Source organism: Aotus nancymaae, unplaced genomic scaffold, assembly GCF_030222135.1.
Source record: "Aotus nancymaae isolate 86718 unplaced genomic scaffold, 86718_ANA_hifiasm-v0.15.2.pri h1tg000010l, whole genome shotgun sequence".
NCBI lineage: Eukaryota > Metazoa > Chordata > Mammalia > Primates > Aotidae > Aotus > Aotus nancymaae.
The window spans coordinates 28,189,867-28,214,022 of NW_026988421.1; the positions used below are offsets into that span (position 1 = coordinate 28,189,867).

At 59.3% G+C, this 24,156-nt stretch overlaps 2 protein-coding genes across 4 annotated transcripts; one reads left to right on the forward strand and one right to left on the reverse strand.

Moving 5' to 3' along the window:
- Positions 1-86: 86 nt before the first annotated feature.
- PSD (pleckstrin and Sec7 domain containing) lies at positions 87-15,586 on the forward strand. The gene is made up of 17 exons (XM_012439556.2): positions 87-236; positions 1,778-2,514; positions 2,776-2,878; positions 3,666-4,032; positions 4,700-5,128; positions 6,319-6,513; positions 6,663-6,743; positions 7,068-7,180; positions 7,756-7,814; positions 7,923-8,012; positions 11,597-11,640; positions 13,005-13,195; positions 13,277-13,347; positions 13,477-13,634; positions 13,804-13,948; positions 14,225-14,368; positions 14,778-15,586. The coding sequence occupies exons 2-17, from the start codon at positions 1,861-1,863 to the stop codon at positions 15,006-15,008; spliced, it is 3,075 nt and encodes a 1,024-aa protein (XP_012294979.2). The 5' UTR covers positions 87-236; positions 1,778-1,860; the 3' UTR covers positions 15,009-15,586.
- Positions 15,587-15,680: 94 nt separating this feature from the next.
- Positions 15,681-23,938, reverse strand: NFKB2 (nuclear factor kappa B subunit 2). 3 transcript variants are annotated; one of them, XM_012439623.2, is made up of 23 exons: positions 23,866-23,938; positions 22,552-22,644; positions 22,194-22,275; positions 22,037-22,077; positions 21,635-21,733; positions 21,403-21,554; positions 21,043-21,149; positions 20,797-20,955; positions 20,396-20,500; positions 20,183-20,268; positions 19,963-20,101; positions 19,627-19,755; positions 18,688-18,897; positions 18,466-18,607; positions 18,005-18,119; positions 17,702-17,915; positions 17,370-17,539; positions 17,139-17,241; positions 16,857-17,008; positions 16,674-16,743; positions 16,287-16,459; positions 16,045-16,156; positions 15,681-15,949 (listed from the first exon to the last, which is right to left on the reverse strand). In XM_012439623.2, exons 2-23 carry the CDS (start codon positions 22,570-22,572, stop codon positions 15,828-15,830), a joined length of 2,703 nt encoding a protein of 900 aa, XP_012295046.2. In that variant the 5' UTR covers positions 22,573-22,644; positions 23,866-23,938; the 3' UTR covers positions 15,681-15,827. The 3 variants fall into 3 exon arrangements, with proteins under 3 accessions (XP_012295046.2, XP_012295045.2, XP_064230000.1); XM_012439622.2 differs by having other exon boundaries at positions 15,681-15,952; XM_064373930.1 differs by lacking the exon at positions 23,866-23,938 and having other exon boundaries at positions 15,681-15,952; positions 22,552-22,838.
- Between the last annotated feature and the right edge of the window lie 218 nt (positions 23,939-24,156).

Sequence of the window (24,156 nt, forward strand, 5' to 3'; positions counted from 1 at the left end):
GGAGAGCCCATCAGGGACCTAGCGACAAGGGGGGCTGGCAGCCTCCGGGGCTCCGGGCCCTGGGAGAGGGCGGGGGCTGGGGGGGATTAGCGTTGCCTGTGCGGTGCGTAGGGGGTAGGGGGAGGGACTGAGAGGCGGGCGGGCCTGGAGCAAGCGGGAGCCGCGCTTCCTTCACAGCTGAGCTGGGCCCAGCCTCTCCTCTGTCTCTCCTCGGTCTCAGCTCTGGGCGAGCAGCGGTGAGTACTGAGGTGGCGTTGAGTTGGGGCTGCATCGGGTATGCGCTGGGACCCCATTGAGCTTCCGGAACCTGCCTGGCAGGGTTGCTGCTCCTGACCTCTGTCCCTCCCATGCACTGCCACCAGAGGCCCCCTTACCCGGTTATGGTCTCTCCTGGCCCGGACAGGATCTGTCATACCCCTGGGGGGAGAGGGAGATGAGGAATATGGTACAGGTTCCCCTCAAGAGACCCCAGTGACTAGTGGGGGGAGGGGAGGGTGTGTGTCCCTGCTTGAGTGTGTAAGTGTACCTCTGTATGTGTATGTGACTGTGAGCAGTAGGTCTCTGAGTGTCTGATACACCTGGACCTCTGTGTGCACTGGAGAATAACAGCCTATAGATATATATTTGGGTACCTCTTTGTGTGTTCCTGTTTGATGATGGTGTGTGTGTAAAACAAGCATGTGCCTTTCCATTACACACAAATTTGTTATGACTATGAGAGTGCATGAGGGTGTGTCTTTGAGCAGTGTGTGTGTGTCTGTGTCTGTGTGTGCCAGAGGGTGTTACCTATGAATGTGTTTAACTGTGTACTGATATAGTTGTCCTTATGTATGTGTGTGTGCATGTGTGTGTGTATGTGTGTGCCTGTCTGTACCTGTATGAAGAAAAGAATGTCCCTGACTGGGTGTGGTGATTCACGCCTGTAATCCCAACACTTTGGGAGGCCGAGGCGAGGGGATCCCCTGAGTTCAAGAGTTTGAAACCAGCCTGGACAACATGGTGAAACTCCATCTCCACCAAAAATACAAAAATTAGCCAGGTGTGGTGGCGGATACCTGTAATCCCAGCTATTCAGGAGGCCGAGGCAGGAGAATCACTTCAACCCGGGAGGTGGAGATTACAGTAAGCTAAGATAGCGCCATTGCACTCCAGCCTGGGCAGCAGGGGCGAAACTCTACCTCAAAAAAAAAAAAGAATGTCCCTTTCCCATTCTGTATACATATATCAGGGGTAGGAGCCTCTGCTCAGGCCTTTCTCCCTACCTCCATGCTGTGCCTCTCAGCCCTTTAGCATTCCTATATAACCCCTAGTCTTCTTCCCTCTCCTTCCAGAAGGCCTGAGTTTCCCTTCCCTGAGTGAGGGGCCTCCATAAGAAAGACTATAGGGGTCACAGGGCTGTATGATGGTGACAGCTGGCTGACACCCTTGCTCCAGAGGGTGGGGTACCAACTTCCCCCATACCAGCAGTAGCTCCAAAGTACCATAAGAACTCCAGGCCCATTCAACTTCTGAAGTTGCTTCCTCTCTCCTCCCAGGGTGATGCTCAGGGCCCCAGGCAGAAGGAAAGGAGCCAGGGGCCCACCGGGTGTATAACTGTTTTCTCCTCAGGCCTCTATGGAAGTAGCCCCCAGGCGTGGGATCATTGATCCCATATTCCCAGGGTGAGCTAGGTCCCTGGTACTCAGAGGCTGCAGCCAACTTTCTCTTCCCTATCTCTGCTGTCCTGTCCATCTAACTCCTTGGCAGTTCACCCCATGCTTCCCTTCCTCTCTTACAGGCCTGTCTGAAGAGCATGCAGCCCCCTTACTCCCCGCCTGGCCTCGCCATCCCTGCCCCCCCAGCCTGACCCCCGGCCCCAGCATGGCCCAGGGTGCCATGCGCTTCTGCTCGGAAGGCGACTGTGCCATCTCCCCACCACGATGCCCACGCCGCTGGCTCCCCGAAGGCCCGGTGCCCCAGAGTCCCCCAGCCAGCATGTATGGCAGCACAGGCTCCTTGCTACGGCGAGTGGCAGGTCCAGGTCCTCGAGGCCGGGACCTGGGACGTGTGACAGCACCCTGTACACCTCTGCGTGGCCCTCCCTCACCCCATGTTGCTCCCTCACCCTGGGCACCCTCTTCACCCACTGGGCAGCCCCCACCCGGGGCCCAGAGCTCTGTGGTCATCTTCCGCTTTGTGGAGAAGGCCAGCGTGAGGCCACTGAATGGGCTACCTGCTCCCGGGGGCTTGAGTCGGAGCTGGGATCTGGGTGGGGTTTCTCCTCCCAGGCCCACCCCAGCCCTTGGGCCTGGCTCCAACCGGAAGTTACGGCTGGAAGCATCCACATCAGACCCACTCCCAGCCAGAGGAGGCTCGACCCTAGCTGGCAGCCGGAACCTTATACATGGGCCGCCAGCCCCACCCCAGGTTGGAGCAGATGGCCTTTACTCCTCTCTCCCCAATGGGCTGGGGGGCCCCCCTGAGAGCCTGGCCACACTCTTCAGAGGACCTGCTGACACTGGATTCCTCAACCAGGTATGCAACTTCCCCTGGGCTCCCCCAGCCCCCAGTGAAGGGTCAAGGTTTGGCCCCCTGTCAGACACAGACTTGTCTGCTGGTCACTCTGAATCCTTTAATCTGTCCTAAATCTGCCTCTTTCTTGCCCTGTTTGTCTCTGTGTTTCTGCACCTCCATCTCTGTCCCTGCATGCTTTAATTTCTGTTTCTGTCCCATATTCTTGCATCCTTGTATGTCTGGCTTTATCTCTGGGTGCCTATGTTTCCCTCCTTGGCTCAGGGGGATACCTGGTCCTCCCCCCGGGAAGTTTCCTCTCATGCCCAGAGAATCGCTCGAGCCAAATGGGAATTCTTCTATGGCTCCTTGGACCCCCCCAGCTCAGGTAAGGCCTGGGACTGAGGCAAAGAGAACAGGGCAGGGCCTTCCACACAGCGGCTGAGGCTTGGTAGGGAGCCCTCCTTCAAAATTCCGCCAATCCTTGGAATTGGCTCTTGAGCCAGCCAGTGCCTCCCCAGGCCTCATTCTTTCCATTTGTGCTATCACGGGAGGTTGGAGGATAGGGAATGGGCGGGGCATCTGGAGGAAGCTGAAAAATGGAGGGTGGGATGGCAGGATATTGGGGGGCATTCCAGGGAGTAGAAAAGAGGCTCATCAGTCTCAGTGATCCCAGCATTTTGGGAGGCCAAAGCAGGAGGATTGCTTGAAGCCAGGAGTCCAAGACAAGCCTGGGAAACAGAGCAAGACTCTACAAAAATTTTAATTAGCTGGTGGTAGTGGTATACATCTATAGTCCCAGCTACTGGGGAGGTTGGATGGGACAATCCCTTGAGTCCAGGAGGTCAAGGCTGCAGTAAGTTATGAGTGCGCCACTGCACTTCAGCGTGGGTGACACAGTGAGACCCTGTCTCAAAAAATAATAATAATAATAAAAAAAGAAAAGAAAAAGCCTGGCTCCCCTGGTTCCTCAAAGCCATTTGACAAGAACTTGATTTAAAATGAGCTCCACTGGCACCAGGAACAAGCTAAGTTTGTAGCAGGAGGAATGGTGATGAGACAGTGAGAGAACTTCCTGCCAATATGAGGCAGTGGGCAGAGCTCCTAGAACGGGATTAGGACAGGGAGCTGACATGGCTAACCTCCTGACCTGGATGCCTATGTACATACTACAGGTGCTAAGCCCCCAGAGCAGGCCCCCCCATCTCCACCTGGGGTGGGCTCAAGGCAGGGCTCTGGGGTGGCTGTGGGGCGAGCGGCCAAGTACTCTGAGACAGACCTGGACACGGTGCCCCTGAGGTGCTACCGCGAGACTGACATCGATGAGGTGCTGGCTGAGCGGGAGGAGGCCGACTCGGCCATCGAAAGTCAGCCCAGCTCTGAGGGCCCACCAGGCACTGCCCACCCACCTGCCCCCCGGCCCAGCCCATGCCCTGGCCCTCATCCCAGCCTCGGCAGTGGCAATGAGGATGAGGACGAGGATGAGGCAGGCGGGGAAGAAGATGTGGACGACGAGGTGTTTGAGGTCTCTGAAGGGGCCCGGTGAGTGGGGGAGTGGGAGAGGAAAGCGACTTGCTCCTTCCCACTGGCCCACAGGCAGAGCTGGGGTCAAAGGGCCTGGGATAGAGATGGGGATGGGGCTGACGGGGCAGTGTGTGTAGCAGGAGATTCTAGACAGAGGCCTGAGACCTGGCAGAACACTGGGAATGTGGGGAGCAAAGAGGCCAGGGGTTCTAGCAGAGCGGGGGCAGAGTGGAGTGAGAGGCCAGAGGCCACAGTCAAGCCCAGGAACACAAGTACATCAGTCTGGATCCCGGATCCTGGTGGGAGAGTGGGGAGTGTGGGGACATTCCTTTCCGTCTCACACCCCAGTGTCGCTTGGAGCCTCATCTTCTCCTAAGATGTTGCCAGAAATAGAAATGGGATGGCAGGAGGGAAGCGGATCAGGGAAAAGGAGGAGAAAGGGAGATTAGCAGGGAGGGAGGCAGAGGGGAGGGGACTGGGTGCTGAGGACTGGTAGGGCTGGTGGGCCCCAGGGGGCACTGAATAGCTTAGGCCCCCTACCCTAAAGGCTCTTTTTTGTTAGTGGGCTGGAGCCAGTGGAAAGGGCATGATAATCCCTTAGCAGAGACAGTGTGAGAGTTCAGTGAAATCCTGCCCAAGTCCTGTGATCTGGGCCCCTAATCAGAGATTCTCCCTGCCCCTGCAGGCCAGGGAGCCGGATGCCTCTCAAGTCGCCTGTGCCCTTTCTACCTGGGACCAGCCCCTCGGCTGATGGGCCTGACTCTTTCAGTTGTGTGTTTGAAGCCATCCTGGAGTCACACCGGGCCAAAGGCACCTCCTATACCAGCCTCGCCTCGCTGGAGGCCCTAGCCTCACCTGGCCCAACCCAGAGCCCCTTCTTTACCTTTGAGCTGCCTCCCCAACCCCCTGCCCCCCGGCCCGACCCACCAGCTCCCGCTCCACTTGCCCCTGTTGAACCAGATTCTGGTACCAGCTCTGCTGCTGATGGTCCTTGGACACAGAGAGGGGAGGAGGAGGAGGCAGAGGCCAGAGCCAAGCTGGCCCCAGGGAGGGAGCCCCCTAGTCCCTGCCACTCAGAGGACAGCCTTGGGCTGGGGGCAGCACCCCTTGGCAGGTAAGTAATTTCTTTTGTCCCTCAGACTTGAGGCCCCCAGGGCTCCAGAAACAGTTGCTGTAAGGGACAGATCCTGAGTGTGAGGATTAGTTTATAATCTTGACCCTGGAGTAGGATGGTTAGGGGATGAAGATCTTATTTTCCCATTTGGAGGATGACTGCCATTAGCTGTGAGGGGGAGTCCCTCAAAGCACCCCTCTTGGTCTCAAGTCTGGTGGCTTGAGAAAGCAGGATTCAGCACTGAAGGATCCCTGGAGAACACCCTTCTTCCTCTCCTGGAGGACCCTTTCTTCCCTTGACAGAGTCTTTAGCCTGCTCAGAATTCTTATAACCTTACCTCCACCCAGCCTGGAGGCTTCACCAAAGATGTAGCTACTAGGCTCTCCCACTGCCTCCCTCCCATGTCGCCCCTGCCCAATCAGGCATCTCTCGCCCAGCTCCAGGAAGTCCTTTCACAGTCTAACCTTTCTGCTCTCCCCTCTGCCAGCTACCCTCTCAGTCATGGAAGCCATGGCAACAGGAGGGGGTGGCCAGGGAGACAGGGTTGCCTAGCAACCAGGAGTTTCCGGCCTCTGTCTCTGGGGTGACAGGTGGCTTTGCGAGTAAAGCAGCTGGGGTAGGAAAGGGGAGGAGAGAAAGGGATGGGGGTATGCACCCTGACCCTTTGCCCCCTAAGTCCAGAGCCTGCTTCTGTGTAGGTAGAGGGGGATCACCAAGGAGAGGCTCCTTTCCCTAAAAGGCAGGTGGGGGAAAGCCTTGGGAGCAGTGTCACTGCTGCTGCCCTCAAATCTTTCCCTGGCCCTCCACAGTTCCTCCATGGCAGCCTATCTATTCCATCTTTGTCCATAGTCTCAGAGACAAAGGACTATATTCTGTGTATGGCCAGGGTGGGGACAGAGAATCTATCTTATAGCAAATGTAGGCCCCTGGGAGCTTGGGGAAGCAGCCAGAACTCCCACAGTAGCAAGATGCATATGGGTTAGATTTGAGGCAGGACTTCCATAGAGAGTCGGTAATGATGGAGTAGGCTGATGGAGAGAATCTAATCTTCCCTGGAAAAAAGAGGACTGTTTCCCCCATGTCCCTCCACTCCTGCCCCTTCTCCATCTTCTGGGCCTGGAGGCAGAAGGAGGGTCTGGATGGCCCTTAAGGACCCTGCCCCAGCCTGAGCTGGTGTTCTACCCTGGCAGTGAACCACCCCTGAACCAGCTGGTGTCTGACTCAGACTCAGAGCTGGACAGCACAGAGCGGCTGGCCCTGGGAAGCACAGACACCTTGTCCAATGGGCAGAAAGCGGACCTGGAGGCTGCACAGCGCCTGGCCAAGAGGCTGTATCGACTAGATGGCTTCAGGAAGGCCGATGTAGCCCGGCACCTGGGCAAGAAGTAAAGCCAGGCTGGGACTGGGGAGAGGGGCAGAGGGAATGTATCCTGAAGGCAGCTCTCCATCTAATTCCCCAGGTCACTAGGTAATCCCCACCTGACCCCCTGCACTTCCCCCTGAGACCCTACCTGTCTCTCTGTCCTGCCCACAGCAATGATTTCAGCAAACTGGTGGCTGGGGAGTACCTCAAGTTCTTTGTCTTCACGGGCATGACTCTGGACCAAGCTCTCAGGTGGGTATTGACCCCTTGAAGGACAGCCCCCACTCTCCAGGCTTTGTGTTAGGGCCTCAGGATGCCTCCTCTGAGCCCCTCTGTTTCCCCCAAGCTGCTCTGACATCACCCTTCCCAAGCTGGCTGGGGATGGCCAAGGGCCAGAGCTGCCTGGTAAAGCGACCTTGGGTAGGGGTGGTAGGTGAAGGGTCAAGGGGCATACCCTCATCCCCCTTCTCTCCTCCCCTTCCTACCCCAGCTGCTCTACTCACAAAGCCACCTGTCACCCCAGAGACAGGCCAGAAACTCCTGGTACTAGGCAACCTTCTCTTGCCCCTTCCCCAGGGTGTTTCTGAAGGAGCTGGCCCTAATGGGTGAGACCCAGGAACGAGAACGTGTGCTAGCCCACTTCTCCCAGCGATACTTCCAGTGCAATCCTGAAGCCCTGTCCTCAGAGGGTGAGGAATTCCGAGAACAGGGGTGTCCTTAGCTGGCCATGGCAAAATGGTCTGGGCACTGTGTGTGCATAGGCACAGGGAATGGATGTACATGTGTGCAGGCATGTGAACTTGCATGTGCACAGACAGTACTGGCATGGCTACATGGATGTGGAACTATACATGTGGGCAGGCGTATTGCTAGGGTTGAATGTGTTGTGAAGAGGCAGGAGTGTGTATACCTGTGCAGGCTAGTGCTTGGCTGGAGTGGGGATTCTGTTTGGCTGCGATGGTCTACAGGACTGTGCTGCAGTTCACTTCCTTGTGGTCCAGGCTTAGAGGCAAGGGAGCAGTAGTGGGGCAGCCCTCAGTTCCTGAGGGAGCCAGGGACAGGTCCTGAGAAGAGGAAGAGGTCCTTGCCAAGGGATCTGCTGGAAGAGGAGCTCTTTGTGGGGAGGGTTCACTAACGGGATTCAGAAGGTAGGAGGGTGTGGTTGCCAGCCAAAGTGAGTGGGGATGAACTAGGAGGTTGGGAGAGATGACTGTGGGAAGGGTCCCGGGGAGGCAGCCAAGGCTGAAAGTCAGCTCTCCTTTAGACGGCGCCCATACGCTGACCTGTGCGCTCATGCTGCTCAACACCGATCTCCACGGCCACGTGAGTGGGAGGTGGGCGGGCAGGAGCCCGAAAAACCCCTGGCTAGACATGCAGGACCTGGGAGGCAGAGGGCCCTTCAAACTCACAGGCGTCTGTTCCCTCCCTTAGAACATCGGGAAGCGCATGACCTGCGGGGACTTCATCGGGAACTTGGAGGGCCTCAACGATGGCGGCGACTTCCCCAGGGAGCTGCTCAAGGTGGGGGGCGGGGCAGGGTAGAAGTTGCTGGAGGGGAAGGATGGAGTACCCAGTTGGCGACAGAGTCCGGAGTCGGAGGGAGGGCAGGGCTGTGGCTTGTCGGCCCAGGCTCCTGCCGCGGGAGCCTGGGCTCTAGTGATTCAGCCTGGGGACCGCCCCCTTCCCTGGCCCCACGCTCAGGCTCTCCCGGAACATGCGCACACGCGTGCGGTCGCGGCTGGCGTGGCGGGGGAGGGGACCCGGCTCGGGAAAACACGCAAGCAGGCGGCACGGCCCCCTGTATTTGCCTTCGTCAGTTCCCCTCCTCCAGTGTGAGCTGAGGTGGAAAGCGGGAGGTGCGGGAGTCCCTGCACGGGCCCGGGATTGGGTGGGGAACACGCCACACTGCTGCCCCGCAGTATGGACAGCCAAAAAGACCCTCCTGGTGTTGCTGAACTGGAGGGACCCACAGGGAGAGGGGCCTGAGAGGGACTAAACTTTTCTAAGGTCTGACTTGAGTTAGCGCAAAGCTGGGGCTGGAAAACTGCTTTGTGGCTTCCTTGTGAGCAGGCCATGCTCCCAGGAGCCAGCTCCATGGCTCACATCTGAGGGCCCAGATACCACAGGGGCTGGGGCCGGTGGGAGGACAAGGGGTGGCTTGTCCAGTGGGTTCAGTCCTCTCCCTGATCTGGTGGTAGTTTATCCAGAGAGGCTTGGACTCACTAGAAGAAACCCCCAGGCTTGGACGAAGGTGTCTCTGTGCCACTACATACATGTAACAGCACAGGAGTGTCCCAGGGCGTGTCTGTGAGCCTGGGGTGCTGGGCTACTGAATTGAGGTGTATCTGAGCGGGAACATCCATGGTGAGCGGGGTGTGTGTTTGAGTTCAGTTGTGTCTGTGTGCCCCGGCATTGTGAATCAAGGGTTTGTATGGCTTTGTGTTTGTGCTTTAGGGCTTACGATTTAGAGCGTGTGTCTGAGTTGGGGTGTAGGCTGGGTGTTTATGTGTGGTGGGGTGTACATCTTCGAATTGGCCGTGTCTGAGGTATGCCATATGCCTGTGAGTAGGGGGTGTATGTTTGTGAGCTAAAGATTGTAAGTTTTGAAGTGGCCATCTGAATGGGTAGTGTCTCTGAGTTGGGGTGACTATGAACTGGTACCTCTGGTTGGTTGGGGTGTATGTCTGAACCAGGGTGTGTTATGTGAGTTAGGATCTATATATGGGGGTATCTGCGGGTGAGCTGGATGAGGCCGGGGCTGTTCCTTGGCTGCCTCCATCCTCTCTCGAGGCTCCTGGCTCAGTGGAAAAGGGCCGCAGGGAGGCAGTCCGACCTCTCCCCTTCTACCACCCCAACCCAGACAAGCCAGAAGGGAGTTCCAGACCCTGCCGGGTCCGCCCAACGTCACAGCCCCGGGCCTAGCGGCTCCTGGCGCTCCCAGCCTCCCTGGAGCTGCCACCCACGCTGGCCTCCCCAGGCTCCTCCCCGTGGCCGCGTGGGGAGGGCCCCCTTCGCGGTCGGGAGCCTCCATTTCATGCGGTCCCCGCCCCCAGCCCTCGCCCTCCCCTTCCCGTCGGCGCCCCGCTCCCGCTCTCGCCGAGCCGCAGAGCAGACAGCGCCGCCGCCGCCGCGCACTCCGTGCGTCCGTGAGAGCCGGGCCGGCTAGGGCCGGGCCGCGCCGCTCGCGCTGGCTGTCGGGGGAGCTGTCCGCGGGCCGTCCGGGCGGCCCGGGGGCCGAGGGCGGGCGGGGGCATGGCCGGGGGCCTCGGCGCGCCGGCCGGGCCAGCATGATCGGCGTCAACAGCATCCACAGCAGCGCCGGGCGGCTGCGCTCGCGCTCGCTGTGCTCCGTGCGCTACGGGCGCACCCACCGCGGCGCGGAGACCCTGTGCTACGGCTGGCCGCAGCGCTCGCGCAGCCTCAAGCCCGTGCTCTACACCGACCTGGTGGTCAGCCGCCTGCAGAGCCGCAAGAAGAAAAAGGCGGTGAGGGCGTTGGGGCCGCGGCCCACGCCAGGCTGGGGACCGACGGAGGGGGCGGCTTGAGGGAGGCACTGAGGGCGGCGCGAATCGAGGGCGAAGCCTGGTAGGGAGAGAGATCATGGGTAGCCAGAGGTGGGCAAGGGCTGGGGGACAGGGAGGGCACGACCCTGGGACCAAGGTGGGCCTTACAAACCGAAGAGCGTTTTCTAGATTGAATATGACTTGGGGCCCACCGATGGGGTTCAGGGCCTTCGAAGGAGGTGTGGTGGTGGCTGAAGGGGGTCCTGAGACAGGGCAGGGGATGAACTGGAAGTCTGGAGGCAAGGATTGCAGGTTGGATCTTGGTGACCACTTCAGCCTTCTGGCCAGACAGTTGGGGAGTGAGGGTTAAGGGTCTGAGCCATGCTGGGTTTCGGCTGGGTGTATGCTGTAAGGTCTATGTGTTGATTTGCTTTTGTTGTGCTGGGGGCGGTGGGGGTAGGGTTGGAGGCTGTGGGGTACACCCATCCCCAGACAGGGTGTGAACGGGGTGCCCAGGTGGGATGCCTGGTTTGCCTTGTGGCTGAGCATGGCTGTGGGCAGTGAGAGAGTCAGACTGTGGTTTGTTGGGAGGAGTGAAGGGAAGGCTGTGTCCCATCACAGGGAAGGTGCCGACGTCACCACTGCACCCAGCTCACATGCAGGCAGCATCACACGCCACACACTTAGCCCAATATGCACATGCTGGGGACACACCCACTCACGGACGTGCTGACGGAAGTACCCCCACAGCTGGAGGTACTGGCGTGGACCCATGTTCCAGGCAATTCTGGGGTAGAGGGATTTCCTATGCCACTCCTGAAGCCTATTCTCTTTTCTGACCACTCCAGGACCCCCAAATGTCCTCAGGCCAACTGCACAGAGGGGAAGTAGCTGGTTCACATTGCACAGAGTTTGGGCTGTGCAGGGATTGGAAGCTAAAACTACTGCATTTAGATGAGTGTTCACTCCCCGGTGACAAAGTGTGCATGTGGGCAGGATGCTGGACCACCCTGACATTTGGCTTGATGGGGCTGTCAGGGTTAGGGGGAGGCCTCAGCTTGTCTGGTGGTGGGAGCTATGACAGTGTGTTCTCTATTTGTGAAGGAAGGTGCTAAGAGGGCAAGTCCCCTATTCTGGGGCCTCAGTTTCCCCATATACTATGTGTGGGCTCATCCTGTGGAAACAGGCCAGAGTGCATGGTTTGGGGAAGGGGAAATTCTTGGGCTGCTTTTCCCCATTCCCTCCAGGGCTGTGCTTCTCCCGCCCAGGATCTGAGCAGGACAGCCCCTTAACAACAATAAAGATAATAATAGCAACAACCATTTACTGTGCGTCAGCCTTATGCCGGGATGCCCTGTGCTAACTGCCTGTGCCCACGTGTTACTACGTTTGTTCCTCTCCATGGATACTTGCCCAAAGTCATGCAGCTCAGGTGGTGCAGCTGGGCCTGGGTCTCCATTCCGGAGCCTGTGTTCTTGGTCACTATATCTTGCTGCCCCTTCCCCTTCATTCTGGCTCATCTCCCAAGTTAGAAGGAACGTCTCTAAGCTCTGACACTGGGGTACTGACCCATATCCCCTGATTTGTTCCCCCACCCCCCAGGCCTTGTACAGCTCCATCAAGAATGAGAAACTGCAGTGGGCCATGTGAGTCCCGGGGCTGCGTGGTGGGGCTAGGACGGGGCATGGGGAAGGGACTGCCTGGGGAGGCCAAGAGAGCTGCAGGGAGCCCTGGCGGGGGCAGAGGAGGGAAGTGAGAGGCCATGAGAGGCAGTGAGGCTGTCTCGCTTCCTTCTTTGGAGATGTCTGCCTGGATTTGGGGTTCTGTATCTTGTCTCTAGCTGGGTTGTTATGACAAGTGGGTTGGGGTGGGAGGAGAGGTGCTGAAACATCAAAGGGGGGGCTACCCTGGCAACTATGGTGAGGAAGCAGAAGCCTCTGGAAGCAAGGCCCTGACCAGCAGCACAAGAGGCCCTCTCAGGCCCTAGGGAGCCCAGATGTCATAGAACAAAACAAGTAACCATGCTGTCTGTTCTTGGCAGCCCCCAATAGAAACAGAGAGACTCATAGTAAGTCTTGGAAGAGCCTAGTCTAAGGGAAAAAATCCAGTTTGGGCCTTGGGGCCCCCAGTCTGAGGTTAGAGCCCTTATCTTCATGGTTCATAGATCACTCATATTTGCTGGTATCCACCGAGACTTCCTCACTGCCCAGTTAGCTGGGAGTTCCCAGTCATTGGAGATCAGGGAGGTGCAGCTCAGGATTAGGGTGCCGGGGGGATCAGGGAAAGCTTTTGGAGGGTTGAGACTGAGGCAGGTCATGAATTTGGGGCAGCATTTGGGAAGAGAAAAGGCAAAGTTGGAATTTGGGGTGAGGCAAAGGTGTGGTGGCTGAAATGAGTGTGGGGTGGAGGACCAATGGAAGCAGGCCTGGCCGAGACGGAGAAAAACAGTGTTGCAGGAGATGCAGTGAAAGCTCCATATGGGAGGCAACAGGGAACTATTGCAGATTCTTGAGCAAGGGAGTGACAAGATAGAATCCAATTTTGTATCTGACCGAGCCTGTAGACCCCAGGATATATGGGATTGGGAGGGGGCACTAGGAAGCTACTTCTTCCATCTGTGACCATTTAGCCACAAGCCATGAGCAAAGCCCGGGGCTGGATGTGGTTGAACCAGCAGAGGCGGCCCCGGTGTTGTCCTGGCAGAGAGGAGTGTGAGGGCTGCAGTGTGCAGCATGAAGAGTATAGTGCTGGCCTATTCCTGGGAGGTGGGGACAGTGGTGGCTCTAGGCCGGGGCGCTCTGAGGGAAGATACATGCTGTCTCGAAGTGCCCTGTTCTGAGGGGGCACAGCTACATGTCGAGGAGGCCTGATCTGAAGTGGGAGATGTGGCAGGACCCTCAGGTTGAGCCCCCTAAACCTTTGGGGAAGCTTTCCAGGATGGGCAGAGGCCTGAACTGAAGGGGGGTCGTGGCTCCACGGCCAGCCCCCTCTGAGGTGATCACACCTGCAGAGACGAGGAGGAGCTGAGACGCTCTCTGTCTGAGTTGGCCGACCCCAACCCCAAGGTCATCAAGCGGATCAGCGCGGGCAGTGGCAGCGGCTCCAGCCCTTTCCTGGATCTGACTCCCGAGCCCGGGGCTGCCGTCTACAAGCACGGGGCCCTGGTGCGAAAGGTGCACGCAGACCCTGACTGCAGGAAGAGTATGTGGCCCAGTGGGGGGGTCTGGGGGATGGATGGGAGTGGGCCTGTTCCAGGGCCCCCTGACCTGTCTTTCCCTGCAGCACCTCGGGGCAAGCGGGGCTGGAAGAGCTTCCACGGGATCCTCAAAGGCATGATCCTCTACCTGCAGAAGGTGTGGGGCCAGGCCAAGGGGCCGGGGCTGGGACTGAGTTGGCTAGTGGGTCGAGGTGGTGGTGGGTAGGAATAGGAGGGGCTAGGCCAGGCTGCATTTGGAGCCAGGACAAGATGGGCACCCCTGCAGGAGGAGTACAAGCCTGGGAAGGCCCTTTCAGAGGTGGAGCTCAAGAATGCCATCAGCATCCACCATGCCCTGGCCACTCGTGCCAGTGACTACAGCAAGAGGCCCCACGTCTTCTACCTGCGCACGGCCGACTGGCGGGTCTTCCTCTTCCAGGCCCCGTGAGTGCCCTTCTCCTGCTCATCCCGGACCCCTTCCCCAGCTCCCATCCTACTCCCCTTCCTGTCCCTGGATTTCTTCATTCCTTCTCAGGCTACACCTGAGCCAGGACTGGCATCCTGGGACAGAAACCCTGGGCCCAGGTCCCAAGGGGCTGTGCTGTCTCCCCAGGAGCCTGGAGCAGATGCAGTCCTGGATCACCCGCATCAATGTGGTGGCCGCTATGTTCTCTGCACCCCCCTTCCCAGCTGCTGTGAGCTCCCAAAAGAAGTTCAGCCGCCCTCTCCTACCCAGCGCTGCCACCCGCCTCTCCCAGGTAGCCCCAGCTCGATCCACCTGGTGCCAGTGGGATTGGGGGTTAGGCTCAGGCCCACTGCACCCAAGGCTGCTGTATATGATCATGGAGATGTTCCTTGCACCAGGATGCTGGCCACAGGAGTGAGATCCAGCCCCCACTGGGTCCCATTTGCCAGCTGGGAACCCAGACAGAGTGTTTTGTTCGTCCAAAGATGGAAGGGGCATCTTTTTAAAAATCTGCACAGAGGCACCGTCTAGGGCAGTGACCCTGACCATGCCTCCCCTTGGCCACTAGGAGGAGCAGGTGCGGACCCACGAGGCCAAGCTGAAGGCCATGGCAAACGAGCTTCGGGAGCACCGGGCCACCCAGCTGGGCAAGAAGGGCCGGGGCAAGGAGGCTGAAGAGCAGCGGCAGAAGGAGGCCTACCTGGAGTTTGAGGTGAGCCTCCCAGCCTGCACCTCTGTCCACACACACAGGCCATACTAGGGTGACGGGCATGGACTCTAAGAGTGGAACGGGCGGAGGTCCTTGGTCAGGTTGCTTAATCTGAGCCTCAGTTTCCTCCTCTGTGTAAAAAGGATAATACCCCACACCCACTGGGGTCTGAAGTGAGGTGTGTGTGCCAAGCGCTCCATTTCCCCAGCTCTAGTAAAGGCTCCAGACACATTCGGTTACAGACGATGGTCCCAAGAGAGGCCAGAGAGGGCACCAGCCTGCAGGGGACCATCTCACAGCCCTGGGTGGGACCCTGCCATCTCCTACCCTGCTGGCGGCCCTCCCAGTTCCAGATGGTGGGGTGGGCAGAGGGCAGAGAACAGGCTCTCATGGCCCCTGCCCCTCTGCCTAGAAATCCCGCTACGGCACCTACGCAGCACTGCTTCGGGTCAAGCTGAAGGCAGGCAGCGAGGAGCTGGATGCAGTGGAGGCAGCACTGGCCCAAGCCGGGAGCACGGAGGACGGAATCCCTCCTTCTCACTCCAGTCCCTCCCTGCAGCCCAAACCCTCCAGCCAGCCCCGGGCTCAGCGTCACAGCTCAGAGCCTCGGCCAGGGGCAGGCAGTGGGCGACGGAAGCCCTGAGATGAGGGTCCGGGTGGGGGGTGCCTGCTGGGCACCTGCAGGATGACATGGCCCTGCCTGAGCCCGGGCCGGCCTCGGGCCACCCACGAGGGCCTCCCGGCCTAGGGCCCAACCGCGCCGGACGCGGTGTCCGGGGCAGGGCAGGGCTGGGGCCTGGGCCTCAGGAGCCTAGGCTAGGGGCACCTCCGAGAGCCCCTTTTTGTGATAATGTTTTGCACTTTTTCGTACAGGGTGGGCGGGGATGGGAGGGGCTAGCGCCCCTGAACTTTTGATGCTTTTTTTTCGTGTGGGAGAGGCCTGACGCCATTTCTGCTTTCTGCTGAGACCACCCCCACCCTGACACCAGCAGTCCCCTCCGTTCTGGGGCCTGGCTTGGACAGAGGCCAGGATTTGGGGCTGAGCTGGTTTCCCCTCCTTCCTCCCCAAGGGCTCACCCTCTCTCTTGCTGAGGTGGAGGAAGGGCGTCCATGCCAAGGCCCCATACCTGGGCCGGGAGCAGCACGGCCTGGCTTTCCCCGCTTCAGTGGGCCCTGCCCTTTGTACAGCCTCCACCCCCATTAAAACTGCTCTGGACTTGCTGGCTGGGCCTCCTCCTTCTCTTCTCACCATGCCTGGTGTGTGGGCAGGGTGGGTAGCTGGTTCCAGGGACAAGAATCACATCAGGGGCTGCCATTAAGTTGGGAAGGAGGGGTCCTCCCCTTCCCATGAGAATCCTTTATTTGTCCCAACTGAGGGTGGGTGTGGGGTGTTAAATAAGATTTGACATAGGTGGGGCGCTGTACAGGGGGTCTGGGAAGGTGGCTGGGGGCGGGCAGCAGGTCAGTGCACCTGAGGCTGGGGGTGCCCGTGGCAGAGCCCTCCTGGTGGCTCAGGAGGTGGGCCCAGCTTCTCTGCCTCCTGCTCCACTGACTGGCTCCCGTACGCACTGTCTTCCTTCATCTCTGCTGGGAGAAAATGGGGACAGGAATGGGACGGTCAGGGCTTCAGGGCTTCAGGCCTCCAGGCCCAGATCCACCTTCCAGGGAGGCCTCTTTACCTGTGCTGGGCAGCTTGTCTCGGGTCTCTGGATCTCTCAGGAGCCTCACTCCCTCTTCTAGGCCCATGTCAGACAGGGCATCCTGCAGGCCTGCCAGATCCCCACCAGCAAGCTGAGAAGGCAGAGGGATGAGGTCTGAGTCATGGTTAGGGTGTGTGCTTGGGAGCCCTGGGGCCAAGGAGGCATCTGACTTCTGAGATCCGAAAGGAAGCTGGGGAGGGGGCAGGGCGCAGGGCACCCACCTCGTAGCTGCGCAGGAGGCTGCCGCTGGGCGAGGCCGTCTGTCGGTACGTGTCCACCAGGCTGCGCAGTCCCAGCCGCTCTGCCAGTTCTGCCCAGCTGCCTTGGGCTTCTGGCCCATCTAGCAGCTGCTCCAGGTTCTGCAGGGCTGTGTCACTAAGTGACAGCCCTGGCCCTGAGAGGGACACACACAGAGAAATGTTGGTTACCTCCAGAGTTGGGTGGGGACATGGACACCTGAACACTGCCTTTCTCCCAAGGTAAGCAGACAGACAGGGCCACGAGGGGTGATGGATTCAGCCGGGGTAGAGAAAGCGAGGCCGCCTTCAGAGGTCCTGAAGAAGAGACCTCTGTGAGGAGTCGGGCTGGGGATGCTTGATGCTCCTCACCTGTGGGGCTGGGTGGGGTCAGAGGCGGCTCCAGGGTGTTCTGAGCGGCATTGAGCAGCAAGGTCTTCACCTGGGGAGACAGCCGCACCTCTGACTACCTCCCGCCCCATCCTTAAGCCTGTGTCTTTAAGTCCAGATCCTCTGGACCCTGTCAGAGCACGTCTAGTCCCAGGCTGGCCTCACCTTGGTGCTGCGAGTGAGGTCAAGAGGCGTGTGGCCCCGGAAGCTGCTTCGGGTGTCCTTCTCAGGCACCTCAGAGTCCGAGTCGCTATCAGAGGTAGGGGGTGAGGGCAGTGGGCACAGGGGCTCCTCGTTCTCAGCATGAATGTCAGCACCTGGGAGACGGAGGCCGTTGTCAGGAGGTATGGCGGGAGCCCACACTAAGGACTGCAAAGTGGGGGGACTGGGAGGCACCTCTTTCCCTTCCCCCCACCCTGTTCAAGTGCCCCTGAGGGTGAGACTGACCAGCCTTCAGAAGGAGGCGGGTGAGGGTCGGGGACCCCAGTCCAGCTGCCAGGTGCAGGGGTGTGTTTCCCGCAAAGGTGCGAGCGTTCACATTGGCCCGGAGCTGGGGGTGTGAGCAGTGAGGGTTGACACCACAGCGCGGTCCTCTGGCCACCCCCCAACATGCCTCATCACCATCTTTGATCCCTCCACCACCCTTGACCCCACTCCTTCCACAATTCTCAGTCCCACCTTGGTGACCAGATGGGTGACCAACCCCAGCTCCTCCATCTCTGTGGCTAGATGCAAGGCTGTTCGGCCCCCCTGCCGCTCTGTGGCCTCCACTTCAGCCCCACTGTCCACCAGCAGATCCAGGCACTCGGGGCTTCGGGCTCGGACTGCCAGGTGCACTGGATAGAGTCCTAGGGAGGTGGGACGCTCAGCCTGCAGCTGTGACCACTAAGGCAGCCCCCGGACCAGTCCTGACCATTCAACCTTGACACCTCATAGTCCACTCTGGGCACTCGCCAGATACCTTCCCTGGTCCCCACCTGCCCCCTAGTCAGGTGAGATGGGGAGCTCACCCTCAAAGTCAGGCATGTGCAACAGCTGGGGCAAAGCGGGAGCTCCACTCCGAAGCAGTGCACGCAGCAGCTCGGAGGCACCAGCGCCCGCCCGCAGCGCCAGGTGCATGGCCGAGTCTCCATGCCGATCCAGCAGTGCTGGGTCTGCACCCACCTGCAGCAGAAAGCTCACCACCCTCGTCTGCCCGGTGATCACCGCCAGGTGTAGGGGCGTCTGGGATGAAAGAAGGTGAGAGGTTGAGCCAGGCCCGAGACCCACCTGCCTTCCAACCCCTCCCACCTCCTCAGTGGGCGCCCCTGCACCTGGTGCAGGTGGTTGGTGAGGTTGACGACGCCGAGGTGCTGGGCGTGGTAGATGACATGTGCTATCTGCTCAATGACACTGGTCTGCTCATGGATGATGGCCAGGTGCAGCGGCCTGGGGGTTGGGGAGCGAGAGAGTCTGGCCTAGCCACTCAGAGCATCCTTCTCTCTCAAAACCCCATCGCCCCCACAGTCTCCCTCGCTGGGGCCCGCGGAACCCAGCATGTGGCCCAGGGCATCCCTGTGCCTGCACTTGACGTTTCTCTGCACCTTTTGAGGTAGGTAGGGCTATTATTGTACCCCTTGCACGGTCGAAAAAACTGAAGTTTGGAGAGACCAAGCACCTTGAACAGAGCTGGTGAACAGCGAGGCCGGACTTGAAACTGCAGGGCCCGGCTCCGTGCATGTCCCTTTCCTGCCCCCACCCAGCGCTGAGTTGCCTGGCCCTTTCGGTTGCCTACGTGTCTCCGTTCTCGTCCTGCGCCGTCAGCAGGTGGCGCTGTCCCGCCAGCAGCGCGCGCGCATCCGCGGTGATGCCATAGTCAAGTAGGGCCTGGGCACTGCGCTGCGCCAGGCTGAACAAGCGCGCGTTGTACTCTCGGGCTGGGGGCGACATAGGGCACGGGTCAGGGCTGGGTTCTCAGTCCCAGGCATCCCAACCGCCTGGACCCCGGAGGCCATACCTCGCTGCAGCATCTCTGGGGCCTGCGGCTCGAACTGGGAGGTCCCGGAGGGGGCCCTTGGCTCTGCGGCTTCCTCCCTAGAGTTTTTGCCGGGTACCGAAGCGGCCATCTGTGCCCCACCCCCGCCGCCAGGGTAGCAGCCCATGGGGGCTGCGCCGGACTGGTAAGGGTTGTAGGCCAGGGAGGAGGGGAAGAAGCCAAGGCTGCCACCTGTGGGTACAGGCAGGACTGTGGGAATGGGGCACCAGCCAGGAGATTTTTTTTTTTTTTTTTTTTTTTTTTTGAGACAGAGTTTTGCTCTTGTTGCCCAAGCTGGAGTGCAATGGAGCCATCTCAGCTCACTGCAACCTTCACCTCCCAGGTTCAGGCGATTCTCCTGCCTCAGCCTCTTGAGCAGCTTGGATTACAGGCATGCGCTACCACACGTTGCTAATTTTGTATTTTTAGTAGAGACGGGGTTTCTTCACGTTGGTCAGGCTGGTTTTGAACTCTCGACCTCAGATAATCCGCCCTCCTAGGCCTCCCAAAGTGCTGAGATTACAGGCATGAGCCACCGAGCCTGGCCTTTTTTTTTTTTTTTTTTTTTTTTGAGACCAAGTTTCGCTCTTGTTGCCCAGGCTGGAGTGCAGTGCTGCAGTCTCGGCTCTCTGCAACCTCTGCGTCCTGGGTTCAAGCGATTCTCCTACCTCAACCTCCTGAGTAGCTGGGATTACAGGTGTCTGCCACCATGTCTGGCTAATTTTTGTATTTTTAGTAGAGACGGGGTTTCACCATGTTGGCCAGGCTGGTCTCAAACTCCTGACCTCAGGTAATCCACCTGCCTCGGCCTCCCAAAGTGCTGGGATTACAGGCGTGAGCCACTGAGCCCAGTCTCTCCCAGATTTTTTTCCTCCACAGCTTCTCTTACCTTTACCCCTCCCTCCATCAGCACTCCCTTACCTCCTCCTCCAGCTCCTCCATAGCCCCCGGCCGAGCCCCCAGAGCCTCCACCCATGTGGGAGCCGCCCCCAAAGGGCTGGGAGAAGGTGGGCAAAGCCTTCCTCCGCTTCCGCTGCACCTCTTCCTTGTCTGGGCACAGAGGAAAATGAGATTGAGCCCAATTATTGTGTCATGCCTCAGGGGCCCTTCCCAGATAAACCCTCAGGCTGGTTCCTAGGAAGCACCCCCTGGGAGCCTCCACACTCCTGACTTGGCTCATGCATTCCCACATCTAGACCCTCTTCTAGCCCAGCCTGGCCCCCCGCCATCCCCCTGGGGTCCTCAGCCCAGCTCCACCTTCCACCAGCGGGTAATAGGTGAACTGTTTGGAATCAGACACGTCCCCGCCTCGCTTGCGCTTCAGTTGCAGGAACACAGTTACAGGCCGCTCAATCTTCATCTTGTGATAGGGGGGTGTCCGGAACACAATGGCATACTGGGAGGTGCAGGGAGACACAGGGTATCAGTGAGTCCTTAGCCTAATTCAGCCCCCAGCCGGGTCCCTAGCCCTGAGTACCTGTTTGTGCACATCTGTGGGAGAGAAGTCCCCAAAGGCCTGCCATCCATTCTCATCATCCTCATAGAACCGAACCTCAATGTCATCTATAAGGAAAATGGAGGCTTGGCCGCAGCTCCTGGTGCAAATCTCTGGGGCCATTTACCCAAGAGCTTCCCTGGCCTCAGTTGTACACTGGATGTCCTTGGTGCCCAGCCTGGGCTCCAGTCTCACCTTTCTGCACCTTGTCACAAAGCAGGTAAACTTCATCTCCACCCCGCACAGAGCCTGCTGTTTTGTCCATTCGAGAAATCTTCAGGTTTGATGCCCCCGGAGACTCTATGGGGTGGGATATGGATTAGCTGAGATGATGCCAAAGCCATGGCCACATTTAAGGAGCTGAGTGCTTTGTATTCCTTATCTCAGCAACCCCAGGAGCTGCAGGAACCACCCAATGTACGCATTTACTAAAGACAGAAGCTTCAGGGGGAAAAATGACTTGCTCAAGATCACTCGGCTCATACATGATAGGGCCAGGTTCTGAAACCCAGGCCTATTTGACTCCACAGCTTGAGGTCACCCCTCATGCTACCTCTGCCACCAGGCCTGGCACCCTAGGCAGTCAGGATACTCACTGCTGTCATGGATGGGCTGGGAGATGACTGGCTTCAGAGGCAGAGAGAAGGAGCCATCACTAGCTCGAAGGAAGGCAGAGAAGCGCAGCCGGACGATACTCAGATCCATCACCTTCTTCAGTTCTTTGGCCTCCTGCTCCAGCTCCCGCCGCTCAGCCTCTGGGCAGTGGGCACATGTGTGACACCTGGGCTTCTCTCTCCCTGCTCCTTCCATGAGCACCTCCCATGACCCGCCTGCACCCATACCTGTAAGGCCCTGGGGCCTGGAGCGGAGCCGCTGCCTCTGAAGTTTTTGTATCATAATCTCCATCATGTTCTTCTTGGTCACATGCAGGACACCCAAGTTGTTAAATCTGAGAAGGGGGAATCAGAGGCCTTGGCCCATGCAGCTCCTCCTTCCTGAGGCATCTTCCCCATTGCCAGGGCTCAGCTCAGCCTCCTTCCTCAAGGAAGCCATTGTAGATTTTACTTGGGCCCTTGGGTTTGGAGACCAACCTAAGGCTCTCCCCTTGGTAAGATTCTAAGCTCCCAGAGGTGGGCTGGGGCCTAGGACTGGCAGGCAATGATGGGGCATACCCATGGGGGTCAGGGGTAGAGGGCACTTACTGGGCAGTCATGTCCTTGGGCCCTACAGAAACGGCGCAGACCCCCAGCTCTGAGCACTGCTTGCCCACCAGACTGTGCGCATGAGCACGAGGTGGGTCACTGTGTGTTACCAGGTCCACCTCGATCTTGGCTGGCCCCTCGTAGTTACAGATCTAGGAGGGGCGGGGACTGTCAGTCATGGTCTTGGGTGTGCTGTCCACTTAGCCCACCCTCCAGCACCATCCTGGCTCACCTTGACAGTGGGATAGGTCTTCCGGCCCTTCTCACTGGAGGCACCAGGCAACCCTCCATGGGAGGGGCCTTCACAACCATATCGAAATCGGAAGCCTCTCTGAAGGTCCAAGGGCAGAGTGACATTGTGATCAGGGAAGACCCCCCCCCCCACCAGCCAGCCATACCCTGGCCAGCAGTGACCACAGTGCCTGGTAATATCTGCCCTGACCCACAACCACAGCCCTGTGATCAGCAGCAGTGACCATCTAATCCCCTGTGGCCTCCTTGGACAAGGACATGGAGGGGTCCTTGTCCAAGGAGGCCACAGGGGATTAGATGGTCACTGCTTACAGCCAGCTACAACTACCCTATTTGTCCACAAAGCTGAAAGCATTCCACACCCTCCCTTTTGCTCACTCACCTGCTTAGGCTGTTCCACGATCACCAGGTAGGGGCCATCAGCTGGGGACAGAGAGACCTTGCTGAGCCACGATCTCCAAGCCCCTCCCCCAGGCAGAGGGCACATGCTCTCCCTCCCCCTCCCTTTAGGACTAGAGGAGGTTAGTGAACTTACTGACCTGTCTCTGGGGCTGGCTCCTTGGGTTCCACAATGGAGGAGTTCAATTTGAAATCATCATATTCAATAATACCATCCAGACCCTGGTTTGGAGAGAGACTGGGGGTGGCATCTGACTCTCAGTGCCCCACCCCCCACCTCCCATCTCCAAGTCCTCAGTGGTCACTCCCCCTCCTCCTCAGGCATAAGAGAAAGCTCCTTTTGGAAGCAGAGTTGCAGACAGATGGACAGGCAGGCAGGTTAAGAGCACCTGTGAGCATGCAGGTGTGAGGCAGCAGAGGGGGCTCCAGTAGACAGGTGGACAGACGCGGGGGGGGGGGGGGCAGCCGGCCGGGTCGGGGCCAGGCAGCGTGACTCACTGGGTTGTAGCAACTCTCCATGTCTCTGGGCTAGGCCCGGCTCTGTCTAGTGGCTCCGGCCAGGTTCTGCTTCCCAGAATTTTAGGCGCCAGCCTAAAGTTGGGAGGAGTGGTGGAGGGGAGGGGGTCAGATCTACAGTGGGGGTGGGTGGAAGATGGGGGCCCAGATTTGGGGGACGGTCCGATCTCCTCTAGCCGCCTGTCCGGGTGTGGCGGGTGAGATCCGGTGGAGAGCGAGATCCGGAGTTGGGCTTGGCAGGGGAAGGGGCAGGAAAGTTAGAGCAGCTTAGGAAAGTCCCGAAAATACCAGGGGGAGGCGGGGCCGGAGGGGGCGGGCCTGGAAATGACGCCACTGGCCCCGCCCTCACGACGGGAGGGGCTGGAGGTCCTCGCCAGTCAGTGGGTGCCCGCTGAAGAGCTGCGGGCAGAGGGCGAGGAGAATCAGGGAAGCTCCGGTGGGGGTTAAGCCCCCTACTCCCTCCAGGGCAGGGAACAGGAAGGTCCTTCACAGCCTGGGGAGGCTGGCAGTCTGGGGCCAAGTCCGCTTCCCGCTCCCCTCCCCTGGTCTGGAGCAACCTTGGGAATTTCTGTCAATAGGGAGGCCACGGTTGATAAACCCCGGGGGCTTTTGGGGGGACATTCCTGAGGTCGCACGGCCGCCTCTTCAAACTGCCTGTAGGCGGGGGCTCTCCCGTGGGAGGCCGTGGGGTTCTGCCCCGAAAACGCGATTCTGGGGCCGCGGGAAAAGTGTCTCCTTGCGATAGGCTCCTCTTTTCCCTCCCAAACCTCACAACAGCCGCTGGTCCCACACCGCACTGGCTCTGGGCGCGCAGGCGACAGGGAAACCTCTGCACGCTCCCCACCCAATACGAGCGTGTGTCTCCATCACAGCTCCGCAAGTTTCAGCTGTAGTGCTTGGGTGCATGTTGTGTGTGCATGGCGTCAACATGAGTGTGCAAGTGAGCATGTGTGTACACAGGTGAGTCCCGAGCTTCTCAGTGTGGGTGCAGGTCAGCGCCCGTCTTGATGTACAGGCACGGGTGAGCGTATCTTGAGTTTGTGCGTGGAGGGTGTGGGTGCAGGCACCGGTGCAGGTGCCTGAGTGCATGTGTGTGCGCCGGCACAGGTGCAGGTGTACGTACGGGTCCGCGTGTCTTTGTACGAGAATGTCGACGTGGATCCGAGTGTCGTCGCCTGCGTGCCCTCTGTGAATGTGTGCAGCTGCTGCTCTCCAGCCCCGGCGCTGTCCACTAAAGGCCCTCCTCCCGCTCTTCTCTTGTCCCGGCCACCCAGGGGTCTGAACCCAGCCACTCACCGTGGCGGCGGCAGCTCCGGTTCCGGCTTCTCTCCGCGCCCGACCCACCTGGGACCGGCCACGACACCTCGCCAGCCAGCAGGGCTCGGGGCCGGGAAAGCCCCTACTCGAACCCCCAGGGGGAATTCCCATGACGTTTCCGTGCGTCACGCCCCATGCCCTTTTTCATTGGCTGAAAGTTTAATTCTGAGCTGGCGCAGCCAATCCGGAGCGACTCGGGCGTGCCCGGAGGGGACGGGCTCACTCAGGGCGAGGAGCTGGGTGACTGGCCACCAGGCGCAAGCTCGGCCG

Coding starts and splice junctions, on each gene's coding strand:
- PSD (XM_012439556.2), top strand. CDS start 1,861: ATGGCCCAGGGTGCCATGCGCTTCTGCTCGGAAGGCGACTGTGCCATC. Junction 6,744..7,067: donor ACTCTGGACCAAGCTCTCAG/GTGGGTATTGAC, acceptor CCCCTTCCCCAG/GGTGTTTCTGAAGGAGCTGG. Junction 11,641..13,004: donor GAGAAACTGCAGTGGGCCAT/GTGAGTCCCGGG, acceptor TCACACCTGCAG/AGACGAGGAGGAGCTGAGAC.
- NFKB2 (XM_012439622.2), bottom strand. CDS start 22,572: ATGGAGAGTTGCTACAACCCA. Junction 21,734..22,036: donor TCGTGGAACAGCCTAAGCAG/GTGAGTGAGCAA, acceptor TTGGACCTTCAG/AGAGGCTTCCGATTTCGATA. Junction 18,898..19,626: donor TGGAGGAGCTGGAGGAGGAG/GTAAGGGAGTGC, acceptor CTGTACCCACAG/GTGGCAGCCTTGGCTTCTTC.